The sequence below is a fragment of the Podarcis filfolensis genome (genome assembly GCF_964270895.1).
Source record: "Podarcis filfolensis genome assembly, chromosome: 6".
In the NCBI taxonomy this organism is placed as follows: domain Eukaryota; kingdom Metazoa; phylum Chordata; class Lepidosauria; order Squamata; family Lacertidae; genus Podarcis; species Podarcis filfolensis.
In genome coordinates this window covers 52,315,813-52,335,209 of record NC_139609.1, presented here as the reverse complement: position 1 = coordinate 52,335,209, position 19,397 = coordinate 52,315,813, and the positions used below count along the sequence as shown (strand labels likewise).

At 39.9% G+C, this 19,397-nt stretch overlaps 1 protein-coding gene across 2 annotated transcripts in view; it reads right to left on the bottom strand.

The window, feature by feature from the left end:
• Window positions 1–19,397, bottom strand: part of SORT1 (sortilin 1) — a 50,379-nt gene that overhangs the window by 12,628 nt on the left and 18,354 nt on the right. The window contains exons 2-13 of one of the 2 annotated variants that reach the window (XM_083617798.1): window positions 12,442–12,501; window positions 10,792–10,865; window positions 8,087–8,189; window positions 7,014–7,178; window positions 5,577–5,650; window positions 5,024–5,073; window positions 4,076–4,203; window positions 3,224–3,368; window positions 2,547–2,702; window positions 1,212–1,318; window positions 411–513; window positions 17–185 (exon numbers count right to left, since the gene is read on the bottom strand). In XM_083617798.1, coding sequence (XP_083473924.1) covers window positions 17–185; window positions 411–513; window positions 1,212–1,318; window positions 2,547–2,702; window positions 3,224–3,368; window positions 4,076–4,203; window positions 5,024–5,073; window positions 5,577–5,650; window positions 7,014–7,178; window positions 8,087–8,189; window positions 10,792–10,865; window positions 12,442–12,501 — 1,334 coding nt within the window. Of the gene's footprint in view, window positions 1–16; window positions 186–410; window positions 514–1,211; window positions 1,319–2,546; window positions 2,703–3,223; window positions 3,369–4,075; window positions 4,207–5,023; window positions 5,074–5,576; window positions 5,651–7,013; window positions 7,179–8,086; window positions 8,190–10,791; window positions 10,866–12,441; window positions 12,502–19,397 lie in introns of both variants that reach the window. The other variant, XM_083617797.1, reaches the window with a different exon arrangement.

The following is a 19,397-nucleotide window of genomic DNA, read 5'->3' as shown; positions in this document are numbered from 1 at the left end:
TTAAGTTCCTGCATACTTAATCACATTGATAGGATGATCCGTTTGCTCAACGGCCACAATGATGCCCCCAGAATCCAGGATGGCATAGTGATGGGGTCCTTCAAGCATCCGTGCCCAGGTGTAGCCGCCATCATCCGAAATGTAAACATCTGGGTTTATTATTGAAATGGCATCCCCAACACTTCCTGCAACACAAGGCCATTGCCAATACAATGGATATGAGTACACTACAGTTCTCTCATGAAGGTCCACCACTTGTATTCATTCCTAAGTTCACCCACCCTTACTGGCAGAAGAAGGAAAAAAACAGATCTGTAAAATACAGAAACCAGTAGACAATCCCAAGTAAAGCCTCATCCTTTGCCAATTATCTTACATCGTATTATATGTGCATAAGGATAATTCATTACCGTGAGCAATGACAATTCCAACAGCATTGGGCTCAGACAGAGGAGCCATTGGTACATTCAGCTTCTGGGAGATGCTGTAAGATGCATGGATGTGAAGGCTGCACTGTAAATGTAAGACAACCCCAATAAGAAAAGGAGGCAAAATGGTGAAGCATTAACATATTTGGTCTTATTAAAAGCAAAACAACCAAAAGTGCTTGAATTTCAACAGAATTGCCACAAAGGAGAACCTTTACTGGTGCAAATCCAAGGCAAACTGAACCCAAGCTTCCAAGTTTATTAGCTGACAAACTGTGTTTTGAGTAACACATGGCCCAAGGCAGCTTCTTCCACACGTAAGCCTGTTCGCTTCTGTTGTTGTTGTTTTAAATCAGGCTGAATTACAAACTGTTTTCTGTTGCATAGTTTGGGCCCAGCTCACTGCACAAAGTTTGTTGAGCATTCCACTCCTCTTGCAAAACATCCCTAAAAATATGCTTTACTTTTAATTTTATTGCAAGTTAGATGCACTAACCACGCAACATGAGATAATACAACTATTGGTAAGCCAATTTCCTAATGAATATTTACAAAGGCTACAGCAACTTTAATACGTTTAATGCTATTTCAAGACCTATAAATTTGGTCTCTAACTATGATTTTGCACACCCTGTACCACCACACCCTAATCTTGCACTTGAGTCATACACTCAATTTACTAGGAAGCATAGTTTTCAGTAGAAACAACTTCCAAACAAGTAACTTAGAACTATAACTTGGTCTGACAATATCATCCTACATCCAATATATAAACATACAAACCTTTTCCTTATTTTTGGCAGTTGAGTCACATTTGGCATTTTCAGGTTTCCTCAAGTGCACCCACTCCCCTCCTTGATCAAAGGTAATCACCGATTGGATGGAATTATCTGATTGAGAGGAGAAAATGTAAGTATTTGTGCAATAAATTCTATACAACATACTTACTCTCTGAGTAAAACCCAATGCAGTGCTAAGTCTCGCATTCCATCAGTGAAGGATTTTATTGTGAAATGGAACATTATCTCCCTCTCCTCCTCCTATATGCCCCCTAAATCTGTTCCATGGGTTTCCCCAACCCTCTGGATTATATTTGGGGAGGGTGTGGAGTAAGTGCTGAAGGTGGGGGGGGGGAGCCCTGTAGCACAAGTAGAAATGTTTTCATTAATGGGATGCAAAGGTTGAATGCCACCTGCTATAATTAAAAAGTGGATGCTTTAATTCCCATGTCATGTAGCAACATTCCAAGCATTCAAAAAGACAAGACATCTTGCAAAAGAGGACCAAACACTTTGAAAATAGAGTAAGACTGCAAACCACACTGCGCTGTTGAGACTCATTGGGTTGGCTCCTGCAGCACACCGGCTGAGTTCAATGTCAGGTCATCAGCCATTATTTCAGGGACAACCTTTCCAGTATTCACAGTTTGATATTAAAGCTCCAGCCCCTGTGCAGATGTGTCATCTTTCTGCTTCAAATAAGACACTCCCGATTCCCATCTATAGGAACTGTCAGCCTTACAACACAGTTTAACATATGAGCTTGGCTTCCTTACTTCACTCAGACTGTCTAAAGAGATTCAACCTGGGCTGAAACTAAGTAACTCTCTGGTACACATGGGAAACATGTGGCTCTCCAGATGTTGCTGGACTACAACTCCCATCATCCCTGTCTCTTGACCATGCTTGCTGGGAATGATAAGAACTGACTATACGAAGAGGCACAGGTCCACCATCCCTGCTTTACAGGATGCGGTATTAACAGACATAGTAAGCACAGGAACAGATCAATGTTGATTATTCCCATTAACTTCGTAAAAGCAGAACTGAGACCAGTACTGCAAGACAAGTGAACTTGTCCTTGACAAACTAAGACGGTAACATGGTTGTTTCCTTTAGTCAAAACACCTATGAGAAAACCTAGCTTCAAAACAAGCTATTTCAAACAAATTAGCAAACATAAGCATTATGGATCTCCCAAATGGATCTCCAAGAAATGCCTCAATTCCATCTCACTGAAAAGTTTCAGCTACTTTCCTAACAGATTCCTCAATCTTCAATTACAGCCAATCTAGAATCCATCAGTCCCCATGACACCATGCAGAAAGTGAGTACTGACCCTCTGAGAGCACACTAGTGATGTAGATGCCTCGCAAGGAGGTCACATTGGTGAAGTCCGTCTCTCCCCCTGTGGTGGTATAGAGATGCCTTTCTAGGGACTTTGAATATATGATGCCTTGGTCATCAGAGGTGTAAATTGTCCCATACCCAGTATCTGCAAGAAAAACAATAGGTTGCAGGGGGTGAGGGTCTTCCAGAGAGTCCCTAAGGAACGGGGCTCTCATCTCAGTATTATCAACATCACCATTAATTTTAGATTACCAGGTCTAGAAAGCTGATAGGCCTATGCTAATGCCAATTTCAAAGCTGCCTAAAACTATTACAATAAACTGGTTAGGAAATAAATAGGGACTATATGAAACAAATGAACAGGGCCACAGGGTTCTTGACAGAACAAGAGTGAGAACAGCGGGGTCTCAAGTGTGTGGACGCAACTACAACTGTCCTTCCCTAAGGGATGATCTGGCAGTCTCTTCACCAAGTGTATGATTCAAATGCTTTATCATTATGAGTGCATATATGTTATTTCAAGGATTAACCTTAGGTGCCTATATGCTATACAGTTCATCTTCACATGAACCATACGAAGTTTTGCAACCCACATCAAATGCATGTTGAAATTCAGAACTTTTTATGATTTTTAATTATACACCACACCAAACTCCCTTCTCTCACCTCCAGGCTCATCTACATGCATGAATACCATGTCATCATTAGCTGCCAAGATAGAGTAAAACTGCTCTTGTCCAACTGAAGGAAGTTGTGCCATGTTCCAGGTTTCTCCATGATCCAATGACACATGGATTCGTCTTGTATTGCCCTAGTGAAGGCAATGATAGTGTTGTTGAATTACTACCACATCCTACATACTATTGGTGTTTATATAGGAGGTTATTCCTGACGGATACCAGAAATTCACACTACATAGTCTTGATAGTATACTAAATAAGTAATCCCCTTCAATAACTCGCTTATTTATCGACCTGATACTATATATTGGGATGGGAGCTGTAGGGGCACTTCCTCACTGCACAGTGAACTGTTATCTTTATTAAGGAGTGAAATCACTGAGTGGAATTTAACATCAAGCTCTTCCAGTCGTTCCATCTGTACAGGCATTCCAGGTTGCCATTTCTGCACTGTTTGAGGGTTTATCCTGACATCCCACCAAGCAAATTTTGGGGGGCACAGGAGTTGAGGGAGGGAAGCTCCGTTGCGCAAGTAGAAGTTCTTGCACAGGGTTTCTGCTGACAGGGCTGATTAAACTGAAAAATCAGTGGTGCTAAACCTTGGCCTGGATGCCTGATCAGTCAGCCACTTCTGGCCACTTCTACAGCTGGAGGGTTGGCCAAGGATGAAAATGGCCCTCAGACTAGAAAAAGCCACTTGCATTAAAAATGAACTAATATACATCAACATTCTTCAAACACTGGTTCCTTTGCTTTCTATCATAGAGGGGTGGGACCCACTGTAAACTCAACTCCTGGGGCCTATGGAAATAGAAAAAGAGAACAGTGAATTTCCTACCTTTTCTGTCATCACAGATGCAAAGAGGAAGCGTCCTCCAAGACCAAAGGAGTAGATTTTGCTTCCTATAGTCTTGAATGTCTTCCCAAAGTCTTTGGTCCTTTTCAGCTCAAGTAACCCAAGATCAGCTTCTTGTGAAAGAGGAAGTATATGAACATTGTCCCAATTAGAGAGATAGAGAAGCCCTCTTCATGAAATACACACAGCAAAGAGATTTCATCCATTGAAGGGGTTGCAAGGCCACACCACTGCCCCATAAGCCTGTAGTTTCCCATCCCTAACCCCCCCCCAATGTCCCTGAAATGTCAATAAGCCTGGAAACTTGCAGCAAAAAAAAAAGTCTAATTGCATAGGCTACTCTTTTGCAGGCATCTGTGGTCAAACATGCAGGGGGTAGGCCTTAGGGGCTGGACTCTGCAACTGCTTCAACATGTGGTGCCCTTTTCATGTGAGTAATGTGTGAAAATGCTGTAGAGCAAATGAAAAAAAACAGCTTCAAGGCCTTATTCTTTAAAGCAGGGCCATGCTAGGTCCATTTGAGGTGCTGGCTAGCCTGCACAGTGCTGATCTTGTTTAACATATAGGTATGCTGCTCTTCCATTTAGCAGAACTCCAAGGATGGCTCATAATAATAATAAAGCACAGTATCAAAATACAAAATAAAACTCAACATAACCCAACATAACCCAAAATTTGAGCAACACCATCTGAAGAATCAGTAAAAATAACTGATTAAAGCCATCCAGCTTAGATTAGGGCCTCTGGTGAAGATTGTGTTATTTAAGCATGCTCAGTGAGAGAAGGTGTCCGTTACACATTGTGTTCCCAAACTGCTTAAAAAGGGTGAGAACCAGCACTTGAAGCCATCTTCAGAAATGGACTGTCCACAGGTGAGTTGTTAAAAACTAACATGTATCATTATTACTTGTTGTACTTGGGAATACTTACTACAAGAGCCATTCAGGAATGTGGTGAAGAAAATGGTCATGCCAGAGCCCCTGGAAAAAGTCAAGGGGAAGAACACTGAGAACAAAATCCTGAGGGCAAAGAAGCTAGCTAATTCAACAACTGGCAACAGAGAGCCACTTAACTGGAAAAGTCAGGGATGAAATCTGGGACCCTCTATACAGAAGGCAGGTGCTCTACTGCCAAGCTATTGGATCTACTCTCCAAACAGCCCTGGTACCCTGAAGGTGAAAATGATCCAAAGCTGGAAAATTTAACACACAGCTACCAAGTTGCCCCTTTATATAGAGCTCTTCCTGCATATGCAAAGTGTTCAAGTACTGCAAACATCAGTGTATGCAGAAGGCATTACAGCAACTTTTCCAAAAAAGCACACAATACAAACATGACCACAAGAAGGGCTATTAGGGACCAAGAGAATTTCATCCCAAAGAGAGTTATCTTTCTGTTTTTGCAAGCAGCCAGCTCTAGTGTAATCAAGAGAACATTAAACTACTAACTCCCTGGGGAACATGTTTGTTTTTCAGCTGCTCACCATTTGGCCAGGCAAACATCTTTGTGTATTTCTTTCCATTTCTCACCAAAGGTCTTAGATACCCACAGGCTGCCCTGAAAACATTAAGAAAGGATTATTCATCATCTGCTTAGCATTTTCAAGTCTGAGCTAAAAATATTCATTCAAAAATATTTTAGCCCAGATTTCCATTGAAAATGCTCAAGGTGGTTTACAATCCAACCAACATATTAAAAAAGAAAATGCAAAATAATCAGTAAGGCAGAGAAAAGAGGCAGCAGAGAAAACATATCTAACATATCACAGAGAATAAGATTAGCAATTTGGTAGACCAATTTTTTGCCGGAAAATACATCTTTGCACAGCAGTGGAACACCATCAGAGAAGGGTCAAGATGTGACTCCCATTGAGAGAGTAACTGAAGTGTTGGTGAGCCCACAGAGAAGGCTCAGTTGTGTACAGCCAAGCACAACTCAGATGTTGGTGAGACATGGAAGAGAACCTCCATAAAAGATTTTAAGGGCAGGAAAGCTCATATGGGAGAGAGCAATCTTTTAAACATCCTAGTGTCAAATCATTTAGGACTTTAAAGTTCATTATCAACACTTTGAATTGGGGCCAGAAACACAACAGAAGGCAGTAACAGTCTGGACACATTTTCTTGACCAGCTGATGCTTCCATACTTCAGTTCTGCCACTGAGTCAGACTGTATCTCTTAAAGCAGCTTGATTCACCTATATACAGAATCTCATAGTCCTGTTAGAAAAGACCTTCATGCAGCCAATGCAATGAGTTTCATTTAAAATATACCCCACACTTTCATTATGTAACACAGCACTTAGGGCAAAGCAGTAACTATGACCATACAACTGCTGTATTGATGAGAAAGGAACTATGACGCTGCCAATTATTACCACAAGGGGTCACACAAGAGCCAAGCCCTCCTGCCCACCCACCCAAACATACATTAAGAGTCTCTCCAGACTGGAGCTTTTTAGTGGGTGAATTCTGCAACATGTCACTGATGCAATAATTGTGGTGGATTGATACTGGGCCATCCATCATTCCACTTTATTAGTTGTTCTGCAGTGCTTCCCCAGTATTACACCATTATTGCTGTTTGGAGCAGTACTCTTGCACTACAGTATCATAAAAGCAGGACAAAAACTAAAGCAAAACATTTGTGGTATAAAAGGTTACAAGGATTTCAACAGGACATTATGGGATAAGCTGAAAATGAAGCAGTGTACCCACTCTAGAACTTTTTCAGGTTTAAACAGTATTGAAAGTGGGATCAGGGATAACAGCCCCAATACCATCGTAAGTCCAAATCATCATGAATGCATAATAAAAAGGATGTCTGGAGGAGCCCTAAATGGCTTCTTGGAGCCTAGATTCAGTGCCTAAATTACCAGTGAATAAGTGAACCAACAGCTCTATTCTTCCCAAATCCTTACCTCAATACTGAGGGCCAACAACAGATCAGAATTCTGAGGGTGATAAATTATTTGAGTTGAAGGATGGAAAGGAATATCTGTCAACTGGAAGTTCTTAGCAAAATCAGATGATCGAAATATTCTTCCTGTATGGTATGGTCTAGGTCTGTCCCCCGTCAGTATCACCTAGTCAGAAAAATAAAGATCAGTGTCCCTTCTCAACATATCTGTGCTTCTAGTTTATCACAAATAAAGAAGTCACCTGAAGCTATTTGAAACATTGCAGTTTTGAAGTTGGCAGAAACCAGAATAAAAATCCCAACTGTGTGGGAGAACAGAATTCCTCACTAACCCTTAGTGTTTCTTGTGCTTATGCTCCTTGTGCAAATTTGCTGTGCAAATTAGTGCAAAGGGACTGCTTCACTAGGATATGAGTGCTTAGCTGAACTCCATTAATTTTTTTAATACAATCTAAAAGGATGTAACATTTTTTCTCACATCCATCTGGAAGTCATGTGGGAATAAACCAAACCCATAAAGACCAAAGGAAACAGTGATGACCTGAATAAAACCAATAATGTTGGTGTAAACATTATTTCTGTTTCGGCAGCAAACTAACGAGTCCAGAAAAAGTAGTAGAAACCCTATAAACCGCCCCCAATCATTTGACTATTAGAAATATGTCTTATGCAACCTGCTTTAGGATCAAACTTTGTACAGCACACTCCAGAATTTTCTGCCAAGGAAACTGAGCTGCTCTGAGGACGAGAATTTGTGAAAATCACACAGCCATGCCTAGAACACTGTGTGATTGCGTAGGTACTGTAACAGTTTGATTTAATCTACAATCAGGTAAACTGGAAAAAGCAGGTAATGGCTCCAACATGCAACCAGGAAGGATCAAGCAGGATGCTATTTCTCAAGGTCATATAGCAAGGCAGTGGAGAGTAGGGTGGATAGGTAGGTAGGTAGAGATTTTGTGGCAGAAATCTGTATTCCATAGATATGATATGATATGGACAACTAGGCTATATTGTGCAACACTGTAAACTTGTTAAGCAGCTGGAGAAATAGGAACAAAGCCCACATCCTACCTTCCCTGAATTTTCTGGTCCAATGGCCATTCCAAATTCTGTCCGGATGAAAGTGTTGTTAATGAGATCCGTAATGTCTACAAAAGTTTTCCCATAGTCTTCACTACAGTGCAAAAAAAAAAAAAAAAGACATTGTAAGTGTAAAAGCTCTTCAGTACAGGATAGTTTTGCAGATGCAGCCATTTGTGTCTGGAGGCCTCTTAAAACAATAGAACACACCAAAAAAATGATAGAAGGAACCAAACCATTTTATGGTCACCCTGTGGAGGTCACTTAACAGCCCTCGTAACCTTTGTTTCAATAATGTGGTGAGCCTATGTTTGTAGTAAAGTTTCTGACACTCGCAAAATTGTTGAGATTTTTAAAGAATTTTTCACTCAAACACCAGGACCATAGTACCATACTGTGGGCTTGCCATATTTCATAAAGTAAAAATCTAGGAACAAAAATTGTTGAGCTTCGGGAAAATCACAAAAACAACAATGCTGATATGGGTTGCCATACCCCGGATTTTCTGCCTGGACCCTGCTTCCGCCTGCAGTGCTCCAGGTATGTCTGGGATATTCCAGATGTATGGCAACCCTACCATAGTAGCAACATCTGAACATGTAAAAACTAATACAGGATACCTGGTGAAACAGGCAGGACAGCTTCTTCAGATGATCACATTGATCTGGCGGGTGTACAAGGCAGTTCTTAAAGTAACCTGGTACTAGGCCATTTAAGGCTATGTACACTAAAAAACAGTATCTTGTACCTAGATGAAAAATGTACTGGTGGCTAGGACAGGGCTTTCAGCACTGTTGTAATATGCTGATGCAGAGCTGTTCTGCCCAAAAGCTGGGCTGTACTAGCTGCAATTTCCAAACCAACCTCTGGGATAGGACCACATGCAGTGCACTGCAATAGTGCAGTCCAGGGGTTACCAAATCATACACCACTGTGGCCAAGTTATCCCTGTCCCAGAACAGCCATACCTAGCGTACTAGCTGAAGATGGAAAAAGGTATTCAGTCTTTAATTAGCTAGAACATTGCTGCTTACACTCTATTTTTTAAGGTAACCTATTACTTTCCCTACTCACTTTATATTGAATGTTTTAATACAACTCCTCAAAATGGACACCTGCACTTCCTCCTTGAACTTTGGTTTGTAGACCATCTCCCCAGGGCCAGCTGCCCATGCTTACAGCTCTCTGGCAACTTGTAAGAGAGTTAAACAGGAACACGTCTGAGGTAGTGACGTAAAGCACTTCCAGCTTCAAAGCCAGGGAATCAATGGAGGTGCAAGGGTGATCATTTATTAAAGGGAAGCCCCTCAGCAGAGAAAGTTGCTTGTTTATCGACAGCCAGTTACTAAAAGTCCACAAAACAGCATTCATTCTAAAAGGAGGAAACACTAGTGAAAGTAACCATGTGCTGGGGAACACCCAAGAGGGCAGGATGGACTTCGCCTGGCATCTCTAAGAAAACAAAGGCAGGGCCAGGTAAATATTCCAAGGGAGGGACTTGTTCAGTGTGAAGCTCCTTGCTCTATATAGTAGCCGTAATGTACAAACTAACCCTACGAGTTCCACATGTAACCAGCCAAAACTCCCATAAGAAGTCTTGGCCTCTTGCAAGACTAACTCTACCCAGCCATGCTACCCCTACACTTTCAGAAGCCTCGAGTTAGAGACCTGCACATGGCAAAGAGTGCCTAAACTTTTTCTAAACTAATAACAAAGGCTAGAGTCTTTCCCAGTTCTCTTTCTCAGGATACCTGGCATTTTAAATTTGTCACACTTTGTATATGTGAGCCATTCTTAAGCAGGGTCACTTGTAAGCCTATTCCAGCTGTCGAAATGGGCAGCAAAATTTGGTGAGTGCCTGAACTTCTCAGCTGCCCTTTACCTTTCCCAATGCTCCTGGGAAAAAGGGTGCCACCACTGCACACCACTCTTAGCAGATGCTACTCCTAGCCAAAGGGAAGTGATCTTAAGACTTGCTGTCTGTGGTGCAACTGATTTTCTCCAGCTGCTAAAAAAGAGAAGCTCAGCCGCACCAAAGAAACAAGGAAGGAAAGATCTGTCTGGCTTCTGTCTGGCAAGGAACCACACCTAAAGAAAGTGCAGTTTGGACTGTGGTTCACACAAGCTCTATCCCAACAGGAAGCATGGGGAAAGATAAGAGAGGTGAGCTTTTCAAACCCTCTCAAGCTTCTTGACACCAGTAGCAGCAGTCAGTAAGGAGCTTACTCCTGTAGGATTTCCAACAGGCCAGCAGAAGGGGGATGGCTTACTTACAGTCCCTTAAGGCAAGCTAGATAATAAAGTAGCATATCCATTGTTTAAAAGGCAGAGATAACTGCCTCTGACAAAGAATACACCACTTAGTATATGACTTATTATTAAACCAGCAAATCCCTCCATGATTGCTCCTGTGCTTTTGGTCAGCTTGTGCCTCTTTACATGTCAGAAAGTCGGACTCTCCCCAAGGCAGGATAGACCTCAGGATGCAACACTGACCACTTATTCAACCTGCTGTTCAGCACTGGCTTTGTAAAGAGGGTGACCTATCACTAGTTTAGAAGCTCTGTCCCTAACCACTGTACATAGGCAATGTGAGGCTGCTCACAAATCCTCATATATAAGAATCGGCAGCAAGCTCTCGGCTTCATTACAATGTGCATTTCAGTTCATAGACATTCACAACACAATGCTCTCACCTTCTGTAGAGCTTAGACTGCCCGAAACTCATGATTACCAGAGGTATCTGAAATGTGGTCAACACAAGAATAACCTGGAAAGAGAGAAACCTGTTAGCAACAATAGCCTGAGAACAACAGCCAGCATGCACACTGTCTAAAAGCCAGGTAACCATCACATCCCAATAAGGACAAATTCACATATTTGGGGGTACATGGCTGAGCTAACACAAGTTTATGATTTTAATTGGGTTTATTTTGGCATGTTGGGTTGCTGTCATGCATATTTCATCACAAGTACAAATCACAACACATTTTTAAAAAAATGTTTCAGAAACGTTATAAACTTGTGTTGAAGGATTTATAAAGGTCAGCTGAATACACCAACATCCACTAGAATTCATTTTGCATTTATTTTTTTTAATGCTATGTCTTATCTTTGCAACTTCTTTTATTCTGTTTGATGACATTTTAGAAAAGCTACTTCTTAACAAAGTCACCCGTGCTTTGACATCCTAGCTTGAAGTGTCAAGGTGTTTTTTCCCTAAGAGAGAAAAACTTGCTTAATCCCTGGTATACATAATTGGCCTGACACAGGTTTCTTAGTTAATAGCTAATCTCTCAGAACAATATAAAATAGCTAATCTCTACAGAACAATATAAAATAAAAGATGTTACTTTAGCCCAAAATTGTACCATAATCCCTTTGTATATCAGCAGCCTGGTAAACTTGGTAAGTTAGGGCACATCATATTGCATTTTGGAATTATCACACATTGTCATAAAATTGGGTTCCGAATCCAATTTTATCCTGCTCTTATCGTGTTTCTCTAAGGCTGCCATCCTAACCCCACTTACCTAGAAGTAAGCCCCAATGAATTCAATAGGAAATACTTCTGAGTAGCCATGACTGGCATTGCACTGTCAGCCATTAGGCAAGAAGCAGAAACAGCTAAACTCTAACCAAAAGAGGAAGTTTGTTGATAAATAGTTTACTTTTAAAAAAAATGGAGGCAGGGGTGAGTCTTAAGAGATAGACAGCTGGACCACTACCGCAGTTCAGCTGAGATATTAGTTCTATTAGGCTTCCTTCTCCCTCAACTGACACCTGGTATCGGTCATGCAACAGGATGCAGCAGAGGGAGAAATGGGAAGCAGAAACCAACAATATCTATATAGTGCAATTCTTCAGTGTGCCTGGAACATTGGTTGTTGCTTACATTTTCAAAGAGAGATGCATTTATCTGTGCCGGATGTGAAGAAAGAGGTGGTGAGTACTTCCTCCTCCTCCTCGGGAAGACTTCAGTATTGAAGCAATTCTCACCTCAAGTCTGGATGGGCAGTTAGACACTTCTTACCAAATCCAGAGTGAGTCACCCAATATACACAACACCTACACTGTGTCCCTTCTTCCTTGGCCATGAGTAGGAAGGTAATAGCTAAAAGAAGAACCCAAATGGCTTGCAACACCTACATCTGAAGAGGATCATTATTCATGACCCATCAAACAGGAACAACCCTACTTTTCCATGTGGGAATATTAAAGTAAAACTATCCATTATTGAGAGTACTGAGTCATGTAGTTGGAGAAATTATTATTTCACGTGTTGTGCTTTTGTTCCTTTCAAAATTAATATTTAAAAATCCATTCAACCTATCTGTATTACTTACCCCAGTGCTGTCACCAATCCAGGATAGAGTCACTGAGCCACTGAGATCATTGAAGACACGCTGTAAAAGCAATTAGAAATATAATTCAGTCCTCTAGTCTTCCATCCAGTGCCAGAAAGGAAACAGCCTCTCCCAATTTCCCCTTCACTCTAATCATGGTAACAAGCAGTTCCTGGACACAAATTCAGGATCTTTATAATCACATTGCCTCATATGTGCCCTATTTGAAAAATAATAGCTTACTGAGTTTCGGGGAACACATTATACAACCCAGAAGCTGATCCAACAGCATCTCTGTACTACTATGGTTTAGATTTAATTTCCTATGCAAGGGTCTGAGTGGATGAAATTCTCACAAGCAAATGACCCAAAATAAGCTCTCCTAGATGTGTCTTGCTGGCATTTAATATATTGCCATATGGATCTTCAGTCCTTTTACTCAGGATATCACTGGATTTTTGCTGACTCCATAGAACTGGGGAAGAGAGTTTATGCAGGGACTCCTCCCACAATCCTGTTCATAATAAAATCCCTCAAGCTGACATGTCAAGCAATAAGGAAGAGGTGCAGAATATAGTACTGTATATAGTTTTGGTCTCTGTAACCCATGAAGGTGTAGCTATCAGTGTAGGAGAGAAACTGGAAACAGCACTAGCCTCATGGTTTTGTAGAGACTTCCTCAAACCAGTCCATGTAATTCTTGGAAATCCCTGAGTATGTTACCACCAGGAGCTTTTGATCACTTTGGTTACTCTTCTATTACAGTGGTACCTCGGGTTAAGTACTTCATTCATTCCAGAGGTCCATTCTTAACCTGAAACTGGAACTGTTCTTAACCTGAAGCACCACTTTAGCTAATGGGGCCTCCCGCTGCCGCCGTGCCACCGGAGCATGATTTCTGTTCTCATCCTGAAGCAAAGTTCTTAACCCGAGGTACTATTTCTGGATTAGCGGAGTCTGTAACCTGAGGCGTATGTAACCCGAGTTACCACTGTATTATTATTATTATTATTTTATTTATTAAATTTCTGTACTGCCCTTCATCCAAAGATCACATGGTGGTTTACATATATAAAACACATAATGGCTCTTTGTCCTAAAAGCAAAACAAGCTGCACACCTGTTACTTCTAACATATCTGTTACAAGAAGCTTACTGTCCTTTCAGTGTACTCAAGGTGCCTAGCATGATTATTTATTCTATGCTATCTGTATGCCATTGCTAAACCAGAAGCCTGAGTTCAGAGTCACACCACACCAAAGACTCTTGACAGCTCCTGGACAAGACCCTGGGGCCATTTAAAACCTTTAACACCCTTCTTCCATCTCATAGTTCTGTTGGACACCTAGAGCCTCCAGCAAATCATAAATATCCATACGGTGGAAGGGCATTAATTAGGCATAAGTTACCCTAAAATAGAATGTCATTTCTTTTCACACATGTATTATTCTTTGACTTTGCAAAATTTTGATTTTGCTTAAATGTAGGTGAATGACACATTTAAATTAAGGCTTCCTTCACAGCAATTAAAAAATTACTTCAGTTTAAAATAACAACAACAATGGAGAATAGATGAAAGATTCAACAGAACTTACTAATGAAGCACTTTTGACACATGTACAAAAGCAAACAGCATTATTCTGTCATGATGTAGCCAAGGCTCAAGCAACATGGTATGCCAAGTTCAGATTCTTTCCTCCATGGTTTGTTTGCTTTTAAAACTAAAGGAGCCTGCCAGTCTCAGCACATGAAAGGTGTGCTGCTTAACACTCCCCACTCTTGTCCTTTTTTAGTTTGAAATTACCTCTCCTGAACTATTTTTTTCAGGCAGAGGACAAAAAGGGAAATAATCCCCATAGTTTCCCTTCCCCACTCCTCTGGGGGGCAAAGCAGCTTGGAATGGGCAATTTTGAACTGAACAGTAGTTAGGCATCTCACTTTTCTACTCAGGTGCAGCCTTATATATGTATATATAAAACACCACTAGACACAGATGAAAGAAATCACAGAACTGTGTTTTTTTTATTTATGAGGGTTTGACATTTCAAAAATATGACAATTTTGGCCTTGCCGGACTACACAAAAACCTTAACAGCTCAGCCCATGACTGAGAGGCATCAAAACTAAAAACACCAATTTCTTCAGAACTTCATGAACTTTAATATAATATATCACATGATGGACTTACTCTAAATTTTAATTTTAAGTTACAAAATTTAATTTTTTTCAAGGGATTAAAAAAATTATATGATTACAATTTTTCAATAATTTGTATTGATTATTTAATATTTCTAAGAGCTACCTGCACAATTTCATCTTAGGATATCAATGGGATCACATTAAAAATATTTTGTACATACATGTCTGCCTTATTGGGTTCTATTTAAGATAAATGAGTCTTCTTGGAGTAAAATATAACAGAATATCACTATAATATCAGCTGCTTCAGGCATTTCTTTAGAAAGTTATTCAGTTAAAAGGTGTCTGAAAAGCTAGCCAGGCTGCAGACACTACTGTAAACTAGAAAATAGAAGGCTGGCCAACCAAGCCCTGCCTTACCAACTGCATCACTAGGAGTATATACTAGAGCTAACCTTAAAAATCTTCCAATATCAGTGCAGATCTGTGAAAGCAGCCAAAAACGTATCATGAAAAAGTATGTGTGCTAGAAATGCTGCTTTTCCAGGTCACACTGATTAGAAAGCAAACAAGATGAGCTATCGTGCTCAAGAATCCAGTTGCAATTGTTGGTTCCCAGGGGAAAAGAGAAAGGACAATAACTACTGCAGACCACAGTGTGTTTTCAAAAATGCTTTCCCTAGGGTCACACGCTCAAGTTTTACACAAATAAAACTGGGAGTCAAGTAATAGCTTGCATTGCAAACTGTTAAATATTGAGATATCTGAAATATTCTGAACTTCAGGAACAGCATTAGTTTTGAATTTAATAGCAGCTGCTAAGTTATCCATCACTATGAACTGGAAAGATCCTAATCCTTCAGTATTGAGAGAATTCTGTTTAAAGACTTGGAACAGTGGCAATGGATAAACTGGTGGAATATATTGGCTGTGTGATGGCAAGCAACATTGAGACTTTTCAAAAAAAACCTGAACCATTACTTTCACGAGCAATTATTTTAATATAAGAATTGACATCTACAAGGCTTGTGCTGTTTATTCTTTTCTGTACCAAATCAAAGGTCAGTGGAAAGATACTAGAATATTTTCTAAATGGTATTTTACAACTTAGATATTAATGTGCATGTTGGAGAAGTACAACATGATGCAGTACCTCAGCTCATAGAGTTGCTGCGGTGTTTTATTTCAAAGAGAAGTGACAACTGGGTATGAGGTTTAACCATACACTTTCCCTTTATGACAAGGACAAAGGAACAACTTCACTTGGATGCATGTCCCTGGAGATCCAATATTAACCCCCATTTTTCTGCAGACAAACTGGGATGCTGGAGAGATAATGATCATTTTCAACCATAATGGAAAGCCATAGAATAAACAAACAAGCCTTGAATTTCTCTTGTGGTTTGCGTGGAAACAAACCAACAGTCCTGATTCACATGTAGCACTAAGCCGATCACATGATCTGCATGCAACACAGTTTCTTTCTTTCTGGGTTGGTAAAGAAAGGAGGAGGGACGAGGGTGTGTGACTTAAGCAACGTGTACCAGCACATTGCTCATTCATAGTAAGTCCTAGTTTGTTTCAGACTATGGCTTACCGCAATATGCAAGTATCAGTATACTAATTTAACAAAGCATATGTTTTCTACTTTCGTCACACAGTAGCAATGTTATTTGCTATCTTTGAATTTTGGGTCCAAAAAAATATTATATTTATTTGTGGTGGAAACCAACTATGTCAAATTCAGAATAGACCCATTAAAATAAATGGACCTAAGTTAGCCGTGTGTAATTATTTCAATGGGTCTACTATGAGCATGACTTAAGTTGGGTTCAACCCTTAATTTCTTTCCTACCCCTTCTCCCAAAGGAGATTTGCAGCTTATTCTCTCTCTGAAGGAAATAAACCTTTGGAAACAACCCGTAATTCCAAACCACTTATTTCCAAATTATTTCAACCAGCATCTCTTTCAGAATGTTGTTTTCAACATTAGTCCTATTTCTGGCCTGATGGTGGAGGGCCAGAGAAAACCATTCTTCCTTTGTTTTCCACCAAGTCTTCATATCTCTAGGTCAGACAGCAATTCAGCCATCACTTTCTCCACACAGTGAGGTAGAAGAGGCACAAACAAGTTTCAGCAAGGCTGGAAACTTCCCAAAACAAAGCATGTGAATCAAAGTCAGCTTGTATGGCCAAGGCCAGATATGTGCCAGACTTCCTTGCGGATTACTGAAATTATTTTACTTTCAAGGTACAGAGCAAGGTTACCAAAAACTGCATCCTGTAATATGCTACGCACAAACAGCAATAAAAGAAAGAGGTAAGCAAAGAAACTGTATCAGCTATGAAAGCAGAACTGAGTAAGAAACTGATCATTAGATGCTAGGGGGTTAAATTACCCTTCTTAGCTATGGAAACATGGCTGTAATTAGTAACTAGTCTGAAGAAGGGAGAGGCTGCTAAGAACTATTTGTGTACAAACTGCTCCTTCAATAAAGAAACAGAAGGGGCAATGTCAATGCACTTCCATGATTCGAAACCATATCTGGTTCAGAAATATGTTTAGCGATGCTGAGAAGTGTGAAACTACTGACCGAGTTAAAATTAAGAATCAGCAGCACAGGCAAACTAAGAAAGAGCTTTCGGTGAAAGAAATGGAGCAAGAAAGAAGAATAAAGATAAAATGGATGTTTATTAATTGCACAATAACTTAGACACATTCATAAGCAGCATTAGCAGTGTGTGTCTCCTGTGATGTCAGAAACAATACCCATGTTACTCAACAATATTTTCACACTCAATGTCCATCACCACTTTACAGTCCAAATAATCTGGGATCTTAGCCTTTGCTATAATGGCTAGTTGCCTTCAGACAAACTGAGAATTGCTTGTCTATCAAAACATTCAAGTTAAACACTTGGAATGTAATACTTCAATTTAAAAGGGCTGTTTCTTTTCCTCCCATATTTTTACTAATCTACCCTTCATAAATTCAAAAATGAAACATGTCAGTACAAGAAAACTGAGTTCTTGTATTATTTACTCAAAATATTTCTGCACTACGCTTCAATCAAAAATTTCCAATAATAAATTAGGATGCTAATCTATTACTTATAGGTAACAATGGTCATTTCCATATGACCTGTTTATTGAAAATTTATCCTGATTTGTTTGCACAAAACTTGCACAGAGAGGTTATATAGCAGGCATAGGTAAACTCTGGCCCTCCAGATGTTTAGGACTACAATTCTCATCATCCCTGACCACTGGTCCTGTTAGCTAGGGATGATGGGAATTGTAGTCCCAAACATCTGGAGGGCCGGAGTTTGCCTATACCTGTTATATAGTATCTGCACCTTATTGGATATTCATTCTGATTTGTTTGTGTGGAGGCTATATGGAATTCAGTATATGATGAGACTTCACCCTGATTTGTTTGTGCGGCGGTAATATGACTTCTCATTAATTGATCATTATCCTTTTTCTGTCACTCTCCTTATCCCAAAAAGTTCAGTTTTCTTTAAAGTGGGTTTGTTGTGTTAATGCACTTTAGTCTACTTTAACTGAGCAAATCTGGTATGTGACTGAATCACCCACAAAATACAGTCTGGAGGCGACCAGTGCCAAATTATCCCCACAAATCTGGAAAAACAAGCTCCTGCCAGACGTAATTACAGAGGGGCAACAGTGGATCAATCACATCTCAGAGCACTCGCTGACTTTCCTAACAGATATTATCTGACCCTACAGGTATGTTATCAGGAGTGTTGTGCCATGAACAATTTCATGTTGTGAGCCGCCCTGAGATCTAAAGGTATAGGGCAGTATACAAATTTAATTAATTAATTAAATGGAAGGCAGATGGTTCTGTCAGTCCTGTTGGCAACATTCAAAAACAAATTAGGGAAGCTTCTGACCTAAGTTTGATACGCAAGAAATCAACTGGGCAGTTAAGGACATGTGAGGTCTCCCCAATTATATTTTCAAGAGCTGTCAAATCCACATGTTCCCAAACAAGATGGGTGTCAGCTGAGAGCACAGCACCTTTATTTATTTTTTACAATTTGTATCCCAAAGAGCTTTCAGTTTAGTGGTATTGGCAATTCCATATACTTAAGTGATCCAGGAGTCTCCAGTTCTAGATTCAGCAGGCTTCTGACCATGTTTTTCCGAAAGCCAGCAAGTTATATGGATGGAAAAATACATTAAGCACAATTTACATCTCACTGTCTGCCTCAAAGGCTATTTTCAATCAAGACTTGGAGAATACCCACGGTATAGATTGTGCTGTTGCCTCACCACACTCATGAAAACACTCCACATAGAGGCAAAGCCATGTAAAGCACTTGGGGACCTAGTAAGATGGGTCTGTTAATGAAACTTGGGAAACAATTAAGCATAATAAAATTAACTTTAAGCACTAAAGCTAGTGAAAGGTTTACAGATGTTATACTGCTGGAACTTGGTAACTCTATGTTAAAGAATTAGAAATCCCACAGAAGGGAATAGGTTGCATTTATTCATGATATAGGAAAGTTGTTATTCTATTTATTATCAAGCCCACATATTTTTTATTACTTAATATATTTAATTTGGATTAGAAGATGTCTTTAACTAACCTCTATAAAGCATATATATAATAGAATATATTGGTAATAATTTATTATTAATCATACTGAATTTTATTTTTAACTATTTGTTTTTCATTTACTGATAAATAACAATGTGGAGTACATTGAGGTGCAAATATGCACCAAAATTTTTATTAAAAGGTTAAAAGACATTCCACACAGGAACTAATTTTCCCTCGAAGATGG